General features: G+C 36.4%; 1 protein-coding gene and 1 non-coding gene across 6 annotated transcripts; both read left to right on the top strand.

Annotated features, from left to right (window-relative positions):
• Window positions 1-469: 469 nt before the first annotated feature.
• Window positions 470-16,176, top strand: LOC131554010 (nuclear mitotic apparatus protein 1-like). Of its 5 annotated transcripts, XM_058799013.1 has the most exons (18): window positions 470-576; window positions 1,898-1,947; window positions 2,033-2,118; window positions 3,228-3,307; window positions 3,583-3,668; window positions 4,589-4,657; window positions 4,743-4,833; window positions 5,093-5,240; window positions 6,928-7,061; window positions 7,150-7,261; window positions 7,336-7,453; window positions 11,081-11,896; window positions 11,970-12,245; window positions 15,051-15,212; window positions 15,378-15,479; window positions 15,556-15,765; window positions 15,911-15,952; window positions 16,031-16,133. In XM_058799013.1, coding segments are annotated over exons 1-17 (2,553 nt in total). In that variant the 5' UTR covers window positions 470-575; the 3' UTR covers window positions 15,923-15,952; window positions 16,031-16,133. The 5 variants fall into 5 exon arrangements, with proteins under 5 accessions (XP_058654996.1, XP_058654995.1, XP_058654992.1 ...); XM_058799012.1 differs by lacking the exon at window positions 15,911-15,952 and having other exon boundaries at window positions 15,381-15,479; window positions 16,031-16,176; XM_058799009.1 differs by lacking the exon at window positions 15,911-15,952 and having other exon boundaries at window positions 16,031-16,176.
• Window positions 3,411-3,539, top strand: LOC131521040 (small Cajal body-specific RNA 14). Its single transcript, XR_009266187.1, has one exon. It is a non-coding gene; the product is annotated as a small Cajal body-specific RNA 14 (non-coding RNA).
• Window positions 16,177-16,975: the final 799 nt, after the last annotated feature.

Genomic DNA, 16,975 nt, shown 5'->3' with positions numbered 1-16,975 from the left:
TCCTTTTAACAGTCAAGCTCTCGATTATCAGAGGATTGCATTCAAACTTAAGTGTGTAGCCAGGTAACAAATTATTGTATATGAAAAAGCAGACTACACATATATGCGGTATTATTATTAAAGGGATGATAATATTAGAAACAAAGTTTGCATAGTTTAAGAACTTAAAATAAACTAAAAATTCAATTCTAATAAAGTTTTCAGATTATGAATTTTGAGTGTTTCGAATGATAACCTTACCTAAATTTATGATTACTAAAATATATGATTGTCACTCCCAAGGATAAGTTTACTGTCTGTGATTTATGTTTCTTGATTTTTGCGGGTTTATCTATTTATTTATTTATAAACGCATTTATTCTAAGAATTTATCAACTTTATATTACATATTATTTGTAAAATGATGTTTCGGGAAAAGGAGTGTTTCCATTGGTCACGTAATTTATGATAGCCAATGAACATAGAGGAAGAAGTATTACGTCATCTTATATATAAATTACTAATGAAGGTCTGCTGCGTCGTTTATTATCGTTCTGATGAGGTGTTGTTGTTGACAAGACTGCACAGGCCTATTGAGTAAGTATAAAATTACGGTAAACATCTCTCATTCTTTAAATTATATAATTATGTCTACCGTTATTGATCGAAGATGAACCAAACTATCTGCCAACGCTCGAAGTGTTTGAAACTGTTATAAGTTCGCGTTTCACATTATGATTATTGAATTTCGTTTTTTTTTTTTTGTTATATTTGCTGTTATGAATATAAAGTTAAACATTTGTTTGTGCCTAGTTCAGATATTGCTTGGTTTATAGACTGATGTTAATTTTAAGGGAACGCTGATGAGGCGCTGACATCAGGGTTGCCAGGTTTCCACAACATAACTCAAAACTAGCCCAATTGCGTTTCGACCGGTGTTCTCCGGTAAAAATCGCGTTCCGGGGATAAAAATGCTATTTTTTTTTTTTTTTTCTGGTAAAATTTAGTTCCCACTCCAGGGGATAAATGTCACGTTATTGGGGTCGCTTGCTTCAACCCGCGGCAAGTATCCCAACTCCGCGGGAAAACCACGGACTTGGCAACACTGGTTGACATGTCAGCTTAGTCCATTGGTTTTCAAACTTGTTCCTGGGGACCCACAGCTCTGCACATTTTGCATGTCTCCCTAATTTACACACCTGATTCAGATCATCAGCTCATTAGGAAAGAGCTCCATGAACTCAAATGAGTGTGTCAGATAAGGGAGACATACAAAATGTGCAGAGCAGTGGGTCCCGAGGAACAGGATTGAAAACCACTGGCTTAGTCTATCTTGTGTGTTGGCATGTCGTCTTGATTTCTGCCAGCTGTGCATTTGAATCAGATTCTGAGTATGTGATCTACTGTTATTTTTTTTTTTTTATACAATTATAAAATATGACCCTCGACCACAAAACCAGTCATAAGTAGCACGGGTATACGTATTTGTAGCAATAGCCAGCAATACATTGTATAGGTCAAAATTATGGATTTTTCTTTTATGCCAAAAATCATTAGTATATTAAGTAAAGATCATGTTCCATGAAGATATTTTGAACTTCTGACCTTAAATATATCAACTTAATTCTTGATGAGTAATATACATTGCTAAGAACTTCATTTGAACAACTTTAAAGGCGATTTTATATATAATTTTTTTTTTTTTTCTTTGCGCCCTCAGATTCCAGATTTTCAAAATAGTTGGATCTCGGCCAAAATATTGTCCTATCCTAACAAACCATACATCAATGGAAAGCTTATTTACTCCAATCTCAATTTAAAAAAAAAAGACCATTATGACTGGTTTTGTGGTCAAGGCTCACAAATGTATGTATACATCCAAGTCCACTTTTTCTGTCATCTATTTATCTATTTTAAGTGTCTGTGATGAAGTTGAATGAGGTGAAGGAGGCAGCGCTGTTGTCATGGGTAAGTCGACTCCGTCATCTTTTAATGTTTTGTAGCATACCATTACGTTTAAACAGACGTTTAGTGACTGATGTTCTTCTGACAGATAAACAGTGTTTATCCTGAGGAGCCCTTCACCAAAATTATCCAGATGATGGACGATCATCGACTCCTTAAGTTTGCATACAGAGTGTGAGTTGTGATAGTTATGATAGAAATGCCTTTTGCGTAACTTATTTTATAGTTCCTTCAGTGTTTCAGACTTTTGCATCACAATGCATCATATTCAGATTGGTCAGGTCATATATGAAGTACTTATTTTCATCTAGTTCTGAATTATGAAGTAAAGTAAATAAATAATAAAAAACATATATGCGCACGCGTGTGTATATATGTGTGTATGTGTGTGTGTATATATATATATATAAATAAATATAATATAATATATATTTATTTCTCTCTCTCTCTCTCCCCAAAGTCTGTAATGTCTGGAAATATGTCCATTTTCATGTACTCTTCCTTTATATTGTGAACTACAGTGCATTTACTATGTAGTGAATGAGTCATGCTGCATATGCATGAGGGTGTAAAATTATAAATCCCATTCACTTTCTCCATAGGATAATTGCCTTAAATGTAACTTATAAACTGTTAAAGACAGACCTACCGTTGTTAATCGCTGGCATATGCTTTTGTTGAAGCCATCAGCCTGCATATTTAACAGCACAGTTCCTGGTTAAAACTACATTTCCCATGATTCTTCAACTGCCCACATAAAGACTTGCGATTGGCGTAATAGTGACTGTATCCCTATTCTTTCTAACTACTTAACAAACATGATATGCATATTTTGCAATAAATGTTTTCTACGTGTATATATATTTCCGACATTACTTTTTCATTCAAAAACATTGGTTTTAATTTGATTGTTAATCGCAATGCCTTATTGGATTGTAGTTCTCTCCCTCATTGAAGCTGTGACATAGTCTTGTACCTTTTGATTTTCAAATTTTTTTTTTTTCTTCAAATCAAAGTTCGTAAGGCTGTTTCAAATTTTAGCTTGTTAGTTCGGTTCATAGCTTATAACTCCTTAATGAAAACTTTTTAAAAATGCCAGTGGAAAAAACTGAATGGAGGCCACTGAAAACGTTTCACTCATTTGTGGTTTATTAAAAAGCTTCTCCTTTCTGCATTTCACTTGTTTACTAGTCTAGTTATACCAAACTTGTTATTCATTTGTAAGTCACTTTGGATGAAAGCATGTGTTAAATGTAATGGTTAATGTGTGTCTTTGTTTGTAGGCAGGGGAAAGATTTCTGTGATGGTTTGCTGTTGTCACCGTTTCCTAATGTGATGGAAGTGGTCTTCAGTATGCTACAGGGTGAGTCCTCAGTAGTGGTGGGTCAGTGGATAAGGAGTTAGACTGCGGGTGAGAAGGTTGCAGGTTCGATTCCGGGTCAGAGCGGGTCGTGATCGTTCAGATTGTGGTTGGTCCCAGTGTGGCTGCTGAGCCGAGCAGTGCTGTAGTCCTGGACGCCACACAGAGTGATGCTGGTTCCTGCCGACAGGGCCTGTCGAGGCATCGGGATCCCTGTGCGATGGTTCCACACATGTTTGGATAAACTGCTGCTTACCTTTATTTCCTTCCACATGCAGCTGACTTCCAGTTCAGCCCGAGACAGGCCTCCCTCATGTTACAGAAAATCAGTCAGGGAATGGAGCTGGAGCTTCAGCTTGCCAAGGTGCGGTCATTGTGTATCTGCTAATGTAAATAATACAAAAGTCTTCTAAATTATCAACAAGATATGCTGGGGAAAAAAAACAAAAAAACTGTTGCTCACAATCTTCTACATGCCTTATTTTTTTGGGTTCATGTGTCTTTGCGCTGTGAAATATTTACTGATTTATATGAAGTAAGCGTAAGAATTACTCTGTTACTGATATTTCAAGATGAACACTGGGTTTACGTGATTATCCATATTTATGTTAATTTTTTATTTTTTTTTAGAAAAATTGAGTATGAGCTACGTATTCTCACTATATCATACTACATGAGCCATAAAAACCTGGTGTATAACGTATTAGTCCCAACGAAAAACTTGTATGCAAGCATTTAAGATTTTGGTTAAAGGTTGTAGAAACCTTTGAAAATTTGACTTATTCATTTACTTTTTTAAAAGAACTTTCAAAAATGATTTAATGATTGTTTTTTTTTTTTAAACCATAGAAAAAAGATAAATAAAAAATATATATTAATAATGTTTGCAAAAACCTCCAAAGCAAAGTTTGCTTGGTAATGTCAGAAGGAAGTCATTTTAACAAGAGAACCATAAAATGAAGTAGAAGGATCCTCATAACTATTTCACAAGTCAAAGTTTCTTAAATATTAGATAATTTATGGTTAAATCACAAGCCTTTTTGACACAATTAATTTACCTTTATTTGGAAACATTTTTGAAATAAGACTTACTTGCATGTATTCACGATATCAAATTATTTAGAAAAAAATTCTTCAATTTTATTTTTTAATTTTTTTCAAAAACATGAAACTTTAAACAGATTTAAAAAAAAAAAATTACTTTCCACACTGGAAAAATTCACTTGAATTTGTGTTGGTAAAAAAAATAAAAAATACTGTTCATGTGTTTTTGTGTGTGTACAGGTGGTCCTTGTTCTTTGTTATTGTGGTTTTAAAACATACAACATGGTGCCTTTGGACACAAAGACAGGGGTGAGTGTTCAGTACTGACCGACGGTTCTGTGACATCTGTGCGTTCTCTGATCATTCTCTCTCTCTCTCTCTGTTTCTGTGTCAGTTGATGATTGCATCCATGTTTCACTTTGTAGAAGATGATGCTGATGGTCTGTCCTTAGACGAAGGCCTAGATAGATTCCTCACCAAAGCCTGTAAGCAGCCACATGATCACATTTGTTAATTTACTGCCTGTAAAACACCTTTTGAGTTGATGTTAGTCTTGAAGAAATCTTGTTTCTCTGCTTCTGTAGAAGTAGTTTTTAATACATCCAGTCCATATTCAGTTTTAAAGTTGGACATTAAAGCCTTGGATGCTGACATGGTGTTAAAGTAAACAAATAAACGAGTGATGTTAATGTTTATATTCCATCCTTGCAGGTCTATTGATCGTATTTCTGTCTCACTCTCTAGCTGTCATGACTTTCTCTACCTCCAGCAGCGAGAACAGCTGCTACTCGCCTTTGTACACTGACGACGAGTCACCGATCTTCAGCCGAGTCCAAAACCCTCCCAGAGTTCAGTTTCAAGAGCATTTCACGGTGGCCTGCAGTTCAGTCAGGTAGGTCCTGTTGTGGTGTGTATATACTACCACTCAAAAGCTTGGGGTCAGAAAGAAAGAAATTAACTTTTATTTATCAAGGATGCATTAAATTAATCAAAAGTGACCAGATAAAAGAAAATATTTTAATTTCAAATAAATGCTGTTTTTTTTTATTTATTTTTTTTATAAATTTTCTATTCATCAGTGAATCATGAAAAATAAAATGCATCTCAGTTTACACAAAAATATGAAGCAGCACAACTGTTTTCAACCATGTTTTTTTGAGCAGCAAATCAGCATATTGATTTCTGAAGATCATGTGACACTGAAGACTGGAGTAATGATGCTGAAAATACAGCTTTGATCACAGGAATAAATTACACTTTAATGCATTCACATAGAAAACAGTTATTTTAAATTGTTAAAAGATTTCACAATATTACTGACCTTACTGTATTTTTGGTAAAAAAAAAAAAAAATGCAGCCTTAGTGAATGGAAGAGAATTATTTCTGTATTTGAGTTGCGTTATAGCTATATGTGACCCTGGAACACAAAACCAGTCATAAGGGTTGAAATTCAGATTTATACATGTACTGGAAGCTGAATAAATAAGCTTTCCATTGATGTATGGTTTGTTAGGATCGGACAATATTTGGCTGAGATGCAACTATTTGAAAATCTGGAATCTGAGGGTGCAAAAAAATCTAAATATTGAGAAAATAGCCTTTAAAGTTGTCCAAATGAAGTTCTTTGCAAGGCATATTACTAATCAAAAATTACGTTTTGATATTTACGGTAGGAAATTTACAAAATATCTTCATGGAACATGATCTTTACTTAATATACTAATGATTTTTGGCATAAAAGAAAAATCTATAATTTTGACCCATACAGTGTATTTTTGGCTATTGCTACAAATATACCCCAGCGACTTAAGACTGGTTTTGTGGTCCAGGGTCACACATAATATCCAGCTTATTGTAAATTTTTTTTTTTTTTTTTTTTTTTTTTTTTTTTTTACAATCTTTTTATTAATTATTTGTTTTCATTATAGAAGAAACTGACAAATTACACATTTACATTCACATATAAAGATACATGGCTAATTAAAATGAAAATGGATCATTCTTTTGTGGTTCCAGAGAAAAAAAAAAAGACCACTTCCATCACATTAGGAAACGGTGACAACAGCAAACCATCACAGAAATCTTTCCCCTGCCTACAAACAAAGACACACATTAACCATTACATTTAACACATGCTTTCATCCAAAGTGACTTACAAATGAATAACAAGTTTGGTATAACTAGACTAGTACACAAGTGAAATGCAGAAAGGAGAAGCTTTTTAATAAACCACAAATGAGTGAAACGTTTTCAGTGGCCTCCATTCAGTTTTTTCCACTGGCATTTTTAAAAAGTTTTCATTAAGGAGTTATAAGGAGTTACATAACCAGAACTACTTGCCTGACTGGGCCATCAGAGAAAATATTTTTCTTTCTTTTGTCAAATATTTGAGTCCCATTCTTAACACATTGTTACCAGTTAACCTCTTCCCTTACACTTTTCTGCCCTACGATTTTAACAGACTTGAAGATGAGAGAAAATTATATGGCTAGTTCATGCAAATGATCAGTGGGTTCACATACTGACTGTGACTGAATGGCAGATTGCAGTACAACACGCTCTCATCTTTGCTCTCCAGCTCTCCAGTGCAGGATGTTATGAGCACGCCGCAGTTGTTGAAGAGACTCCGGAAAGTATTGGCACGTGAGGGAGATGTGAGAGTCGAGCTGGAGAAAGACCTGGCCAATCAGATCAGCATCAATTTAGAGAAAGGTTTCCTTTATACTGCTTTGAGTGAATGAGACCTAATGTGGTGGTCTAGTATGAACTAGTTGAACTTTTCTCTCTCTCTTGCACACAGAGGGTGTGATTTCGCAGTTACAGCACAGGGTGGAGCGAATGCTGCGGGAACAAGGAGAGCTGGAGAACGACCATAAAGCTGCACTGCTGGAGCTCCAGGAGAAGAACGAGAGGTGAGATGCACTAAGGGTCAAATTTGGGTTTCCAGTAATTATTTCAATTTTATTTATTTTTTTCTCCTGTACAGTCTTATCTGCAGAGTGCATGAGGTTGCAAAGCAATGCCAAGACTTGAAAACCGAAAACACTCAGAAAAAGAAAATGATTGATGTACTAACGCAGGAGAACCAAACTTTTGCTGCTCAGGTGAGATGCAATTATTATAATTTTTTTCTTTTCTCCTTTTTTTTTTTTTTTTTTTTATTTATTTCATGTTTTAAGTTAAGGTTTATTCATTTGTTTGTATTTTAACTACATTTTATAACATTAATTAAATAAACTGGTTTAAATGTCCATTTATTTTTCAATTTAAAGACATTTGTTTAATAGTTTAAAATACAGGGCTTAAAGTTCTCCGGCGTGCAGCGTTTGGCTGCAAAAAAAAAAAAAAAAAAACTTTATCACTTTCGAGTCCATGAGTTCACCTACCAATGGTTTGAGAGGAGCACAGCTTTCACTCTCAACCAAACTAACATTACTAGCCAATCAGAATTGTTTGCTCTTATAAACACGAGATGCGCTTAATAGTCGCAGTCCTGATGAATGGAGAAGCGGCACACGTTAAAAAAGCTGTGAGGCTCAATGGTCAAAGATGGCCATCTAGCGCATATTTACATAGAAAAACTAATTAAAAAGCAGCAGAGCTTTGTAAACAGCTCAGAGTAATCCTGTAATCTCCATAAGAACGATATGATTGCCAGAACAAATTTACCGGGATTTTTGAAAAGGTTCTATTCACACATGATCTCTTAATGGTTACTGGTAATTTACCAGTAAAGACTGTATGTGTGAAAAGGGCTAAACTCTTCCTCTGTATATGCTGTGAGAATTGCTTTACGTTCATCTGGGAAAACTGCATTATCTCCCTAGATTTGTAATGTAAATCACTTATAAACCTTTGCCAACACAGGAGAATACATCAACCTTTTTCTAAACATGCCGTTTATTGTACATCGCGACTTCAAAATAAAAGTTTCTGAGTTTGCATGTGGTCAAATATTAAAATTAAATGGATTTAAGCCTCTTTAATCACGCTGTAAAGTGAAACGTCACCAGGCCGTTGGCGCCCTCTGCAGGTATTTGGCATAATGAACTTAAGTTGGTACTTGAGTACAAACAGTTTGCTGAAGACAAGCAGACTAAGGACATGGATTATTGGAACCATGTCCTGTGGTCTGATGAGACCAAGATAAACTTATTTGGTTCAGATGGTGTCAAGCGTGTGTGGCGGCAACCAGGTGAGGAGTACAAAGACAAGTGTGTCTTGCCTACAGTCAAGCATGGTGGTGGGAGTGTCATGGTCTTGGGGCTGCATGAGTGCTGCCGGCACTGGGGAGCTACAGTTCATTGAGGGAACCATGAATGCCAACATGTACTGTGACATACTGAAGCAGAGCATGATCCCCTCCCTTCGGAGACTGGGCCGCAGGGCAGTATTCCAACATGATAACGACCCCAAACACTTGCTAAAGAAGCTGAGGGTAAAGGTGATGGACTGGCCATGCATGTCTCCAGACCTAAACCCTGTTGAGCATCTGTGGGGCATCCTCAAACGGAAGGTGGAGGACTCCAGTGGCAACCTGTGAAGCTCTGGTGAACTCCATGCCCAAGAGGGTTAAGGCAGTGCTGGAAAATAATGGTGGCCACACGAAATATTGACACTTTGGGTCCAATTTGGACACTTTCACTTGGGGGTGCACGTGCTTTTGTGGCCAGCGGTTTAGACCTTAATGGCTGTGTGTTGAGTTATTTTGAGGGGACAGCAAATTTACAGTTATACAAGCTGTGCACTCACTACTTTACATTGTAGCAAAGTGTCATTTCTTCAGTGTTGTCACATGAAAAGATATAATAAAATATTTACAAAAATGTGTACTCACTTCTGTGAGATACTGTATAGGCATATTACATTATGTATTTTAAGTGTTCAATAAAACCATGTAATTACTTGGTTTTGATATTTTTATTTGAGCCAATTATTATTGTCGCCTCATTAGTTTATATACAAGTAGTCATACTAAAGCCTGGTTTTCACTTGGGTCCATTTATGTTACTAAAAAATATCAAATTACTCGATTGTCAAAATAATCAGTAGATTACTTGATTACCAAAATAATCATTAGTTACAGCCCTAGATTAGTTAAAATATTTCAAAATACTGCTGCATTTTTACTCTTTGTAATTAAAAGACATATGTCATTGAAAATTTCTTAAAAATAGTATTAACATATTGTCTCGTTCTTGTGAACAAAGTATCTGTATTTTGTCTCCTCTCGTGAGCTAAGTGTGTCGTCACACCCCTAGTGTCGATAACCGGTGATATAGCTTATAATTTTCCAAGTGTATGATACAGCTTTCATTCTTCAGGTCAACCTCATTCATGGGAAAAAATAAAAATCAGTTTGAAAAAGGAAAGCAATAACTTTGCCATAGTATCCTTTCATATGTTAAAGTTGCCACAGTCATTGCATGCTTTGCTTTTGCTGCCCCACCCCCAGAGAAAAGTTCAGGCTCAGGATTTTTTTTTCTTTAACCCCTGAAAATAGTGGTAACGCTTTACAGTAAGGTGTCATTTGTTAACATTAGTTAGTATGTATTAACTAACATGCACAATCAATGTGCAATGCGTTTATTACACTATTTATTCATCTTTGTTAATGTTAATGAACATACAGTTCACTGCTTATTCATGTTAGTTCACAGTGCATTAACTGTTAACAAACACAACTTTTTTTTTTCTTTTTTTTTTTTTTTTTAAATAATGCATTTGTAAATGCTGAAATGAACATTTAACTAGGATTAATAAATGCTGTAGAACTATTGTTCATTCTTAGTTCATGGTTACTAATGTTAACTAATAAACCTTATTGTAAAGTGTTACCAAAATAGTTTTTTTTTTTTTCTTTAGTGCTGTCAAACTATTAATCGCATCCAAAATAAGTTTGTTTACATAATATATGCATGTGTACGGTGTATATTTTTGTATATATAAATGCACACATGCAGTATATATTTTGAAAATAGTTACATATGATTATTCATGATTTATATTGTGTATATAAATATTTAATATGTAAACCTAACATTTTTCTGAAATGTATACGCGTGTATATATGTATGTGTGTGTATACACACACACACACACACACACACACACACGTTTACTTAGCTATCTAAATGGGGACATCCCATAGGTGTAATGGTTTTTATACTGTACTTACTGTATGTGCTATTGTCCTACACCAACCCTACACCTAAACCTACCCCTTACAGGAGACTACAGGCATTTTTACAATTTCAAAAAAGCCTTTGTTTACTTTATTTTTAAACTGGTTTTACAAATGAGGACGTCCCCAAAGGGTGGTTTTTGGAGATTTTGTCAGGTTTAGCTCACTTTTGGGTACAAATTTGTCCCCAAAATATGGTTAAGTAGGTACACACTCACACTCACACTCAAACAATATGCGCGTGTACTGTGTATATTTATGTAAACAACTTATTTTGGATGCGACTTAATCGTTTGACAGCACTATTTAAACCATTTTTTGAAGTGTCTACTTTTTCAAAAACACATTTTTATTGGATTGAAAAATGCATTTAATCGATTTAATTCATTTTAAAATGTAGGTTTTTGGGTTTTTTTTTAAACAATGTTTTATAACATAGTAATTAATAATAATAATAATAATAATAATAAAAAATTTAATTTAATCTTTTCAGGCTTTGACCAAAATCTAGAGCGCCCTAACTCAAATTCTGGATTTGTCTGAACAGATTTCCCTAAAAGATGAAGAAATCACAAATTTGAGGAACAGGTATGACTCTGTAGACCATGAGCTGAAGCTTGTGAAGGAACAAAATATTGAATTAAAAGAAGTGATCAAATCAAACTGCCGAGAGCATGAGGACTCTGTTAAGAAACTTCAGCAAGAGCTTGACTCTGCTTCTTCAGTTGCTTCAGAAAAACAAGAAGAAATGCTGGTTCGGTCAGCGGAGGTAACATCTCTTAAAGAGCAGATCTGCTGTTACAGTGAAAATGAAGTGCGGAAACAACAAGAGCTGTCTGTTTTAGAGGCACAACACAGTGTGTTGAAGGAAAACATGACTTCTATTCAGAACCAGTTGGCTGAGGTGAAGGAATTTGAGTTTAAACGGGAGCTTTGCCATCAAACAGTGCTAAGAGAAAAAGCTCAGGAGCTCGAGAGGACTGTGAGGGAACATCATACCGAAATTTCTGCTCTTTTCTCTGAGAGAGACGCTCAAATAAGTTCTCTTAAAGCTGAAATGAAGAATCGACAGCGGAGATCCGAGAGGCTTCGAGCTCAGCTGGAGCTGAAGGTAGAAAAGCAAAGCGGCTCCATTCACGCTCTTAAAAACATGGCTCGACGATGGGAGCAGCAGAATAAAGACCTTCTGGAGAAGCTGAAGATTATGTTCACACAATTACAGCATTATTGTTGTAAAAACAAGGAGGCACGGGAGATGAACAAATCTCTTGTTAACTCCCTGAAGGCCAGGAAGAGAGACGTCAAAGATCTTCAGATGGAACGAGACCAGGCGAAGGCCAAAGTCAAAAGCTTGGAGGCTCTGGTTGGTTTACACCGAATCCTACTGTCTTTTGGAGGCTTCAGTCTTGTTTCATGTGCAGCTGTGTTTGTTTTAGGTGGACTTTGCTGAAAGCCGTCTGCAAGAGCGGGGGAAGATGACCGATGACACTGAGGATGTGAGATGCAGAGAAACACAGCAGGACACTAGCAATGACAGCTTGAACTTTGAGATGAACGATTCGTTTAGTGCTATTGCACATGATATGCCTGGTATGGGAGTGGAGGATAAACCAGAGCGTACTGCTGACGACTGGATGCGTATCGCTGAACTACAGGCGCGAAACAAAGCCTGTCTGCCTCACCTGAAGAGCAGCTACCCGCTGGAGTCCAGGGTAAGCGTACCTGCCAGCATCTATATTTTTCTGCTGCTTTGGTTTTACAGAAATACAGGTTTGAGTCTGACCTGTGTTGTGACTCATGTTTCCAGTGTTTTTTTTTTCACTAAATTAAACCACTATTTTTCTTCAGATCACTCCCATTTTACAATCAACACTTAAAGGGTTAGTTCACCCAAAAATGAAAATTCTGTCATTAATTACTCACCCTCATGTCATTCCAAACCCATAAGACCTTCATTCATCTTCAGAACACAAATTAAGATATTTTTGATGAAATCCGTGAGCTTTCTGACCCTCCATAGACAGCAAGGGTCATACCATGATCAAAGCACAGAAACAGTAAGGACATTGTTAAAATAGTCCATGTGACATCAGTGGTACAAACGTAATTTTACAAAGTGATGAGAATACTTTTTTGTGCGCAAAGAAAACAAACTATTTTATTAAATTCTACACAGATTCTTTTTTTTTTTCCTGGGTCTGAGGGTCCACAGAATTTTCAAGAAAACATGAAAAGGAAAAAAATTGCATTAAACCAAAATTTTCATAATAAAATTAGAATTTTGTTTTTTGCTTGAACAATCTATATAACAATTAGTTCACATTTCTGTCAAACTTTAATTACTGCCTCAATTCGGCGTGGCATGGAGGTCATCAGTTTGTGGCACTGCTGAGGTGGTCTGGAAGCCCAGGTTTCTTTGACAGTGGCCTTCAGCTCATCTGCATTTTTTGGTCTCTTGTTTCTCATTTTCCTCTTGACAATACCTCATAGATTCTCTCTGGGGTTCAGGTCTGGTTTGCTGGCCAGTCAAGCACACCAACACCATGGTCATTTAACCAACTTTTGGTGCTTTTGGCAGTGTGTGCAGGAGCCAAATCCTGCTGGAAAATGAAATCAGCATCTTTAAAAAGCTGGTCAGCAGAAGGAAGCATGAAGTGCTCCAAAATTTCTTGGGTGCAGTGACTTTTTGGTTTTCAAAAAACACAATGGACCAGCAGCAGCAGGTGACATTGTACCCCAAATCATCACAGACTGTGGAAACTTAACACCGGACTTCAAGCAACTTGAAGCTATGAGCTTCTCCACCCTTCCTCCAGACTCTAGGACCTTGGTTTCCAAATGAAATACAAAACTTGCTCTCATCTGAAAAGAGGGCTTTGGACCACTGGGCAACAGTCCAGTTCTTCTTCTCCTTAGCCCAGGTAAGACGCCTCTGACGTTGTCTGTGGTTCAGGAGTGGCTTAACAAGAGCAATACGACAACTGTAGCCAAATTCCTCGACACGTGTGTGGTGGCTCTTGATGCCTTGACCCCAGCCTCAGTCCATTCCTTGTGAAGTTCACCCAAATTCTTCAATCGATTTTGCTTGACAATCCTCATAAGGCTGTGGTTCTCTCGGTTGGTTGTGCATCTTTTTCTTCCACACTTTTTCCTTCCACTCAACTTTCTGTTAACATGCTTGGATACAGCACTCTGTGAACAGCCAGCTTCTTTGGCAATGAATGTTTGTGGCTTACCCTCCTTGTGAAGGGTGTCAATGATTGTCTTCTGGACAACTGTCAGATCAGCAGTCTTCCCCATGATTGTGTAGCCTAGTGAACCAAACTGAGAGACCATTTTGAAGGCTCAGGAAACCTTTGCAGGTGTTTTGAGTTGATTAGCTGATTGGCATGTCACCATATTCTAATTTGAGATGAACCAAAGACTTAAATTCAATGCACACAGACTGAAGTTGTTTATTTAATACACGAGTTTCACAATTTGAGTTGAATTACTGAAAAAAATGAACTTTTCCACAACATTCTAATTTGAGATGCACCTGTATCCCTGGCAACTTGAGAACGGCGGCGGTTGTAACATCACAAACAACGTGAGTTTCAGCAGAGCATACATGTTAAGGCTTTTACACAGCAGAAATAAACATGACAACAGCCACTATAGGTTATATAAGATAATAAACACACAATTACGATAGGATATGTTATGGTTTGTATGTGATTTTCTTGAGTGGAATGTGTACATCTGAAATGCTAATTTGTGCAGCGATATAAATGGCATATTTTAACAGCAGTAAACGACTAAATTCCACGTGATCGCAAAAGGAAGTTATTACAAACACTCAATGGTGGTTTGAAGTGAGTTCTGAGTAAAAGTGTACTATTAATCTCATGAATTGTCTTATGTAGCATGATGCTAATGTTAGCTCTAATGCAGCTGCAGAACAGGTCCCATTCTTCTTCATAATGCATTTTGTCAAAATACTTCACGTAAGGTCGCAAGAAATGTTTTGTTGTATTTAGAAATACTTTTGATAGTAGTTGGGTAAATGTATAATGGGATTGAAGCGATGTGGCTTGGTAAACGTTTATTGCCTATTTTTATAAAGGCTGATAATGGCTGAATAAAAACAAAAGAATAATAAGGATTATGTCTCATACCTGGTGGAAGTGTGAAAGGTTCTGTTTCCTTAAACTAATTTGTCATGCAATTCTTTTTCAACACATTTACAGGTAAATCCTAGTATTTTAAACTTGCGATTAATCACAGTCCGTGACTGTGATTAACGCGAATAAATCTTTTAATCGATTGACAGCACTAGAATTTATATTTTATTTATTGATGTATCCTCTTTTTTTTTTTTTTTCTTTTTTTTTAAATATAGCTTTGTTCAATTTATGATGTTAATAACTGAAAACGCATCTATTGGGCTCCTTAACATTTATAATGTTCTAATGTGGGTAACTTCCAATACATATGTAACAGTTCAAAATAAGTTCTCTTTTCGTCTACTTCTGTAGCCCACTGTGGGACTTCCCTCATTCACATTAACTGATGAGGACCTACGGATGGGAGACCCGAAAGAGACCATTCTCCGTGCAGCTTTAAACTTGCATGAATCACTGCGTTCACAGACTCTCAGACAGCCTGGATCCCTGCTGCATGACCTGAACACACCTGAGGTACAACACAAGAACATTTGCCAGAAAAAAACCCTGATCAATCAAGATACTCAACAAAAAAACACATGCAGACTTATTTCTTAATGCGTTTTGTCTAATGATTCAATAAACTTTTAAGAAATATTTCATCTATTTTGAGTGAAGTGTAATTGTGCAATCCTTTAGCAGCAGTACATTGGCACAGATGAGGCAAAGAAGTTGGCGAGCTGCATCTCTCGGACTGTGATGCTTAAGAGCAGGCATGCTAACAGTCTTTCAAATGCTGAGGTAAGGTAGTTATACATTTTATATATCTATCTATACAGGCATGCACATAACGTTTCTGCCCTACTCTTATCTGTAGCCTAAGCGAAGGCAGTCTGTTATGTTCACCATTGTTAACACGCCAAAACACCAAAGAGGTAGTTTGCTGCAGCGAGGCCTGAAGCGCCGTAAGGAAGCCTGTAAGTCTCCCACAGTGGGCAGTCGTGCCCTGCGGCCTGCGATGAGCGCCGCTAACAGCAGATCTCCGCTCTCACTGAGAAAATGTCCTCGCAACGAGTCTCCAAAAAAGGTACAAACAGCATGACCCACCCCTGATATTGATAACAAATTGCTGTAATCATGAAGCAAAGTTCTCTTGAGCTGGGAGTTTGAGTAGTATTAGACTAATGCATGGTGCACAATTTCTTGGTTAAAATAGTATTTTGTGTGTTTAGGGAGAGCAGTAGAACTAACTCTGCTGATCATCTTTCCTGACTGTATGTATCTGCTGTTATGTGGCAATACACTTTAATATTGTTTCATGAATTGTCTGAAACTCTTTTCTTTCTCCACAGGTGACTTCTTTCTCATCCAGGATAATTTGTGGACAAAACCTGGATTTATTTTTATCTATAATTTTCGTTTTAGTTTGTTTTCTGTTCACTTTGTAAATTGACTTGAATGTGTATTTTGGAATAATGTATTAAAAATAAAAGATTTTTGTAATGTACATGGTAGTGGCGTGTTTGAATGTTTCATATTTAATGTTGTTGACCATTTAAAACAAACAAACAAAAACAGCAGAGATGTAGTTTCTTTGGGGATAATGTTTTAAAGATGCAATCAGTTTTCCCCTTCCTTCCTTCCTTGATGCAAACTCCTCACCTTTCAGTGACCACTCACTTTTTTGAGATCAAAATAGGTCACACATGAGATTTGCTTGGATCCAATGAGAAAGTGTTTTTATGAGGGGGAGGGGGGGAGGCAGGGTCTTACAAGGGTAAATAAAGAACTTGATGTTTCGAAACGTTTTGCATATGTTCTCTCTTTACTTCAAAAACTGTTCTGAAGGGGTAACCTTTTGTATTTGAGGTCTGAGCTGTGGGAATGGTGAAGAGAGAGGGGGCAAACATTTTGCATTTTAGGTCAACATTGCTGTCAAATCAGCCAATATTGTCTTAAATGGCCTGCATAGCACTTCTTTTTTTTTTTTTGTATAAAATGGGATTTTGACCAAATACATTCAATCTTGTTTTTTGTAAAATGTTGCAAAGTTGTTGCTTTTTTTTGTGAAAAATTGGTTTTGGACATAAGGGAAAAAAAAAAAAAAAATATATATATATATATATATATATATATATAAAATAATACCCTTAAAGTAATTACAAATGTGCATGTAAAGCTAATTCTGTGTGGAGCATGCCCCCGATCCGCATAATGTTCTCAGCTTTTTTTCAGCTGTTTGCATCTGTTCCCTCCTTCCTTGATATATTTGTATTTACTTTATGTATTTAATTTTA

The sequence above is a fragment of the Onychostoma macrolepis genome, chromosome 15 (genome assembly GCF_012432095.1).
Source record: "Onychostoma macrolepis isolate SWU-2019 chromosome 15, ASM1243209v1, whole genome shotgun sequence".
Taxonomy (NCBI): domain Eukaryota; kingdom Metazoa; phylum Chordata; class Actinopteri; order Cypriniformes; family Cyprinidae; genus Onychostoma; species Onychostoma macrolepis.
The sequence above is the reverse complement of the archived record's forward strand: the minus strand, read 5'-3'. Positions and strand labels throughout refer to the sequence as shown.